Source organism: Capsicum annuum, unplaced genomic scaffold (assembly GCF_002878395.1).
Source record: "Capsicum annuum cultivar UCD-10X-F1 unplaced genomic scaffold, UCD10Xv1.1 ctg4814, whole genome shotgun sequence".
Classification (NCBI taxonomy): Eukaryota; Viridiplantae; Streptophyta; class Magnoliopsida; order Solanales; family Solanaceae; genus Capsicum; species Capsicum annuum.
This window is the reverse complement of record NW_025855829.1, coordinates 400151-407044: the sequence shown is the minus strand read 5'-3', so window position 1 is coordinate 407044 and position 6894 is coordinate 400151. Positions and strand designations below refer to the sequence as shown.

General features: G+C 36.5%; 1 protein-coding gene across 1 annotated transcript; it reads left to right on the top strand.

Moving 5' to 3' along the window:
- The first annotated feature begins 110 nt into the window (after positions 1 to 110).
- Positions 111 to 2144, top strand: LOC124892528. Its single transcript, XM_047403803.1, has 3 exons — positions 111 to 471; positions 736 to 1464; positions 1636 to 2144. The coding sequence occupies exons 1-3, from the start codon at positions 111 to 113 to the stop codon at positions 2142 to 2144; spliced, it is 1599 nt and encodes a 532-aa protein (XP_047259759.1).
- Positions 2145 to 6894: the final 4750 nt, after the last annotated feature.

Genomic DNA, 6894 nt, shown 5'->3' with positions numbered 1-6894 from the left:
ATTTCTCTGTGTACGGAAATTCTTTTGAAAAGGGCTTACAGAATTTTAACAGAGTTCTAGCTCGATGCGAAGAGACAAACTTGGTGCTAAATTGGGAAAAGTGCCACTTTATGGTTAAGGAAGAAATTATCCTAGGAAATAAAGGGTTATGTAAAGGACTCGGAGTAGATAAAGTGAAGCTTGAAGTGATTGAAAAGTTGCCAAATCTAGTCACAGTCAAAGGACTGCAAAGCTTTCTGGGATATGCAGGTTTCTATAGGTGGCTCATTCAAGATTTCTCAAAGATTGCAAGCCCCATGTGCAAATTATTGGAGAAAGAGGCAAAGTTCGAGTTTGGGGATGATTACCAAGAAGCTTTTGAAAAACTAAAAAAGAAGTTGATTGAAGCACCTATTCTGGTTGCACCAGATTGGAAGTTACCATTTGAGCTAATGTACGATGCTAGTGATATTACTGTGGGAGCTGTTTTGGGTCAGATAAGAGATAAGGTATTTCACTCAATCTACTATGCTAGCAAAGTGTTGAATGATGCTTAATTTAACTATACAATTACAGAGAAAGAGATGTTGGCATTAGTGTATGCATTTGACAAGTTTATATCTTACTTAGTTGGCACTAAGGTCATTGTTCATACTGACCATGCTGCTATTAAGTATCTTGTGAACAAGAAGGATCCAAAACCTTGATTGATTATGTGGATTCTGCTACTACAATAATTTGATCTTGAGGTTTAAGAAAAGAAGGAAGCTGAAAATCAAGTTGCTGACCACTTGTCACGGCAAAAAAGGCGAAACCATATTGTTGATGATTCTCTTAGTATTAAGGAAGAGTTTCTTGATGAAAAGTTATTATCTTTAAATGCAGTTGAGTTCCCATGGTATGCTAAAATTGTGAATTTGATAGCTTGTGAGGTGTACCCACTTGATTCCACCATACAACAAAGGAAGAAATTGCTCCATGATTCACGTGCTTATATTTGGAATAAACTGTATCTCTTTAAGCAAGGTCCAGACAGATTCATTCGTAGGCGTATTCCAGAGGCTGAATTTTCAAAGGTACTTAAAGATTACCACTCATCTCCTTATAGTGGACATCATGGCGGTGAGAGAATTGCTAGAAAAGGATTACAATTAGTTTTTTTCTGGCCTACATTGTTTAAGGACGCAATTGCTTTTGTAAAAAATTGTGATCAATGTCAAAGGTTGGGTACTATATCAAGGCATCATGAGATGCCCCTCAATAATATTTTAGAAGTCGAAGTCTTTAATGTTTGGGGGATTAATTTCATGGGCCCATTCCCACCTTCAAAAAGCAATCTGTACATTCTTGTAGTGATTGCCTATGTCTCTAAATTGGTGGAAGTTGTGGCGAATCTGACTAATGATGCAAAAGTGGTGCTGAAATTTATGAAGAATAACATATTTTCCAGATTTGGTACACCTAAAGCGATAATTAGTGATGGAGGTACGTATTTTATCAACACTTGGTTTAAAAATCTTCTTTCTAAATATGGTGTTAGGCAAAAGGTTGCTACTACGTACCATCCGCAAACTAGTGGACAAGTTGAGATGTCTAACAGAGAGATTAAGTAGATACTTCAGAAGACTGTGAATGGGCAGAGAAAAAACTAGACAGAGAAGTTAGATAATGCAGTTTGGGCTTGCAGAATAGCGTACAAGATGCCTATTGGGACATCCCCTTATCGCTTGGTTTATGGTAAAGCATATCATTTGCCTATGGATCTGGAACATCAAGCATATTGGGACGTGAAAAAACTGAATCTTGAGATGACTGCTGCAGGAGAAAGACGATTATTACAACTGAATGAGCTTGATGAGTTTAGGCTTCACACTTATGAAAATGCCAAACTATACAAAGAGAAGACCAAGATATGGCACAATAAACAAATTAAAGACAGAGTATTTGAACCAGGACAACTTGTTTTATTATTCAATTCAAGGCTTAAGTTTTTCGATAAATTAAGATCAAAATGGTTTGGACCTTTTGAGGTGGTGCGTATGACACTGTATGGACCTGTAGAGTTATGGAATGAAAAATTTCTAGTGAATGGACAGCATGTTAAGCACTATTGGGTGGATCATCTGGATAAGCACAAGGAATCTATCACTTTTGTTGATGAGTAATGCTGAGCTAAGTCGTGCCATAACGTAAAATAAGGCGTTGTGTAGGAGGCAACCCACAAATGTAATATAATAGGTAGTTTAATTTTTAGTAGTTAAGAACAAAAAAAAAGAAAAATACAAAAAAATGAGTCGTGCCACGACTGAAAATAAGGCGCTGGGTAGGAGGCAACCCACTTTTTCTTACGTAATTTTATAATTTTTGATTGATGCGTAGGAATGAGAAATTTGGTGGATATAGAGAAGAAGAGAAGATGGTGAACATACATGGGCTTTTGAGTAAGTAAATAGTTGTTACATGGTGAGAAAAAGGAAAGGGGTAAGAAAAGATACATTAGGTATGGAAAATTTATCCTTAGAAAAGTTTTTGGATGAAATTTCCAGTGGACCGACACTACCTTGGTGCAGCACGTCGATGGACATAAATTCCACACTTAGTAAAAAATTTCAAGGCTATTTCCAATGAATTAACGTGATTCTGATGCATCACATTGGTTCACCAATGTGTTTCCCATCGTATCGCGTCAGTTGGCATGTAGGCAATGCTTAGATTCATTATTTGATGTAACTTCTAGAGAATCGATGCGAACTTGATGAGTCACGTCAATTCTTCAATGTGATTCTTAACGCATCGCATTGCCTGTACCCAGGGATGAAAAATTTTAAACCTAATTTACCCCTCTATAAATACCTTACCTTACCCATTTCTCTTCTATTCACCTAACCCTAGCTGCGCCGCCCAAATTTTCCCCAAAGCCCTAAACTTGCTCCCTTTATATTTGTGTTTAAGTCTTATGAACCCATGTGCTTTACTATTGTTATAAGTTTTGTGTTCTGGGAATTTGATCAAAACAATAGTGAAATATTTAAGGGTTGGGTTTAATTAATTTGAACTTTCATAGAATATTAATTGTCAAAATTATGTGAGAACCTTAGGAGGTGATGATGACATGTTACTGTGGGTTTGATATTTCTCATATGGTAAGCAAGTATATTATGAAATAGGAATCATAGTTTAATTGATTTGGATCCTCTAAGGGTTTGAGATATAAATTGATTGACAATTGCATGTTTTACTATACTATGTGGTGAAATTCAATAAATTAGGAGTTGCTTGATTCACTATACAATAGCAACTAAGTGTGGAGTAGATCTCAATTCAACACCACCTTAGTGGCAGCTACAAAATGCCTTGACTGAAGTGTAATTGAAGTGAGCAATGAGAATTGTCTGAATTGTCATAACAGTGAGATGAAATTTTTGTCCAATGCTAGAAAGTTGATGATGCTAAATATATGAAGGCAATTAAGTGTGGGGTGGATTTTGATTCAATACCACATTAGTGTTAGATATATATAATCAAAGTGAGTATTGTTGATTTGAATCTAGGAGTGACGCAGAGAAAGCATGTATTAAATTGTTAAGTGGGAGTAATATGTTAATGAATAGATATGTGTTTGTAAAAGCTATTTAATCCTTGAGCCATTTACTGAAACTATTAATTGTCACAAATATAAAATGTCTTTGTGTGTATTATTGGATTAATGATTATAAGAATTGTGAATTAGAAAAGTGAAGTCTGAGTACCCTAGTGCATTCACATTTAATGGTGATTATATTTGAAGGTGGTTATATATTTTTGGGTTGTTATTTTTAATAGGTACAATGTCGAGCAGCCACCAACCAAGAAGCAAAGGTAAAAATGCAGCTAGACCAGTCGAGCCTAGGTACAAGAGGAGTCATGACACTGATAGGGTACTGGCAACCCCACACGTTTCGAGGGGAAAAAAGAGGTTTGGAACCAAGGCTATAGCTACGGAAGAACGAAAGTGGTACTCGCAACATTAAGAGTCAAAATATTCAGCTGATCAATTTATCAACAGGGTAAGTTTTATGAAGGAATATCCTTCGATGGTGAGAAAAATAGAGGCACACCACATGCATTTTCTCTTCGACCAATCGGGTCCCTGCAACTTGAGCTTAGTTTGGGAATTCTATGCAAATTAGAACTCTAAAGATTTAGAGGTTGAGGTACGTGGGCAAGTACTAACTTTCACTACAAACACTATTTATGAGTTGTTAGGTGCACCCTATATCGATCCAGAGCCATTGAATGCAATGATCATTGAGCCCCCTATCAGCATATCCATCATCTCCTGTGAGGCACTAAATCTAGGACGAGGTGAATTCACCGCAAAGAGGGAGGTATGTATATTTTGATTCTATTTGATCACTTGAACAGGGAGGCATGTTTATGGGTAAGAATTATCTATGCCTACCTAATTCATGGGAAACATATGACGGAGGTGACTCGTGATAAGGTATACCTTATTTTAGCCTTGATGAGAGATGACGTCGATGTGAATGTTGGTTCCATTATTTTCTTGGCGATGAGAAAGGCTTAATTTTTAAGAAGTAGGAGACATGGATTTGATGGATTGCTGACAAGACATTTGAGGCACCATAGTGTGCCTGAGGAGGATGCAGACTATTTACCGCCTGTGGGTGATAGGCCACTTGACATTTCTCGCACCAAGGGACCAGCTTCTCATGGTGTGAATTTGACTATGCCTGAGTGTAATGCTCATTTCGATGAGATCATAGTCCGTATGTATAGGCTAACTATGCTATAGTTGAGGACTGAGGGAGTCCATCCACCCAACAAGAGATTCATGTGGTGGAGCTTGACTACCCTCTAGGAACTCATGCTCAGATGTTACTGCACATTAGGCCTGACTTTGATGAGCCCGTTGATAATGATGTCCCTACAGTTGAGAAGAGGTGCATGGTATATTCCGATGATAAGTTTAGGGAGGAGGAGCAGTCTGATGATGGTGACTCAGGTAATGAGTTTTGGTGAAGATGATGCTAATGACGTGATATCCATGGTGACATTCGACTGAGCAGGAGTACCAGCCACCCTGCATTATGCTTAATTGCTAGCACTGGGACAGTGCTATGTTTAAGTGTGGGGTGGTTGGTCATCAATCTTCTTCATCTTCATCTCTTTTATTTATTTCTGAACAATGTTGGTTTTTGGTTGGTTTGGATGAACAATTTTTTTTATTTCTGTTTTTATGGGTTGTAAGTTAACAATATTGCCCTTTTTGGCAATTTAGTTTTAAAATATTTTCTTTATTTACAGTATTTTATTTTTACCCTTTGTGGTAAATTTTCATATTACAAGTATTATATGTGCCCTTTTTGGTGAATTTTATTGTTCAACATCATAGTTAGTGCCTTCCCCTATGATAGATGGATGACGACCGTCTTAAGGGGAGTGTGTCTTTAGAAGTTAAGAACATAATAGGACCCTGATTGCTACCTGTGAAAAATGCGGTGTGTTGGGAAAAATATTTTAATTTGATTGTGTTAAAATAAAATGATATTTTTAAATGTAAGTCCCAACAAGTGTAGTTTGGTTTGATTGGCTTAAAGGTGAATTTAACAAAGTACAATATCAAAAGCCACAAGGATCCGACTTGATTCTTAGCATGCACCGTGTGAGTGAGGGTTTGTTTATATTTTGCATGTATAGGAATGACTAGAACTTGTCGGGTGTGTTTACAAAGTGAAATAAAGGGTGTTCGGTGTAGGAAGTGATTTAGGCGTTTCTTTGTTAACCAAATTGTAAAGACTTTATTTACCTACCCTTATGCATGACCTAGTTAAACACTGTTGAGCCTATAGCCTGACTTCTTTGGTAGCCTTATATGTAGCCAAATCCTTTTTTTGATAGACCTTAATTTGATCCATATTTCCTAAGAACTTTAATACAAATAATGGAATGAGGGGGAATGTGAAGTACAAAGAAAGAAAAAGGTGAAAGTGAAGCTCTAGAGAAGTAATTTGTGCATTTAATTGTTACGGTTAGGAGTAGAAAATAATTTGTGATGAAAATTTCAGTTATTATTACCCGATTATTGCATTACAATGAACCTGTTTTGGCCCTGGTCCTTTAAGGATAATGTGCACTTCAACTAAGGCAAATTTCTTAGGTTGAGGGTGGCTGCTATAGGGGTGCATAACGAGAATTGGGATAAAAAGAAAAAGTTGAGATGTGAATAATGATGTAAAAAAAAATACTCTTATTGTAGTGTTGTTAATGTGCTTATAAAGATCTGGGTGAAACAATGGAAAGTGTAAAGATGATGAAATGAAAAGTTTGGTTGACAAAATATGATTGTAATTGAAGGTAGTTATGTATTAAAGTGCTTAGGGAGATTAGTCACTATTTCCGAAATAGTTCCTACTCATCCCTTAGCCTGCATTACAACCATAAAAAGACCTATTTATCCTACATTTCAACATCCGACTATTAGTGGAGTAATACACTAAGGGCAAGCCTATGGTTCATCTTCTATTATGTACGAATTCTTTCTGAGAGCGAGTGATTGAATTTTAATATTCCCCTCTTGATTAAGATTGTTAAATTGTGAGTGACATGGGGAAATCTTTCTTGTTGTAAGGGTGCATGCAGATGAAAGTCCAGATTACTTATTGAGTTGCCTAATTACGTGTTTGTTTTAAGTTTGCTGACAAATTGAATGACACTGTTGAGAAAGTGAAGTGTGAAATAAAGGTTCTTATGCTCAATGCTAGCATGATTCTTAGGTGATGATTAAAAGGTTTGATGATCTTGGGTGTATTTATATGTCCAAACACCGCTATTGACCCATATTTAGACTTGTTTTGAGAATAAAAAGTGTGCTAATTATATTGAAGTGTGAGTTAAATTATGTTTCATGGCTAA

Coding starts and splice junctions, on each gene's coding strand:
- LOC124892528 (XM_047403803.1), top strand. CDS start 111: ATGGTTAAGGAAGAAATTATCCTAGGAAATAAAGGGTTATGTAAAGGA. Junction 472..735: donor TACTGTGGGAGCTGTTTTGG/GTCAGATAAGAG, acceptor TTGAGGTTTAAG/AAAAGAAGGAAGCTGAAAAT. Junction 1,465..1,635: donor AGCGATAATTAGTGATGGAG/GTACGTATTTTA, acceptor AAAACTAGACAG/AGAAGTTAGATAATGCAGTT.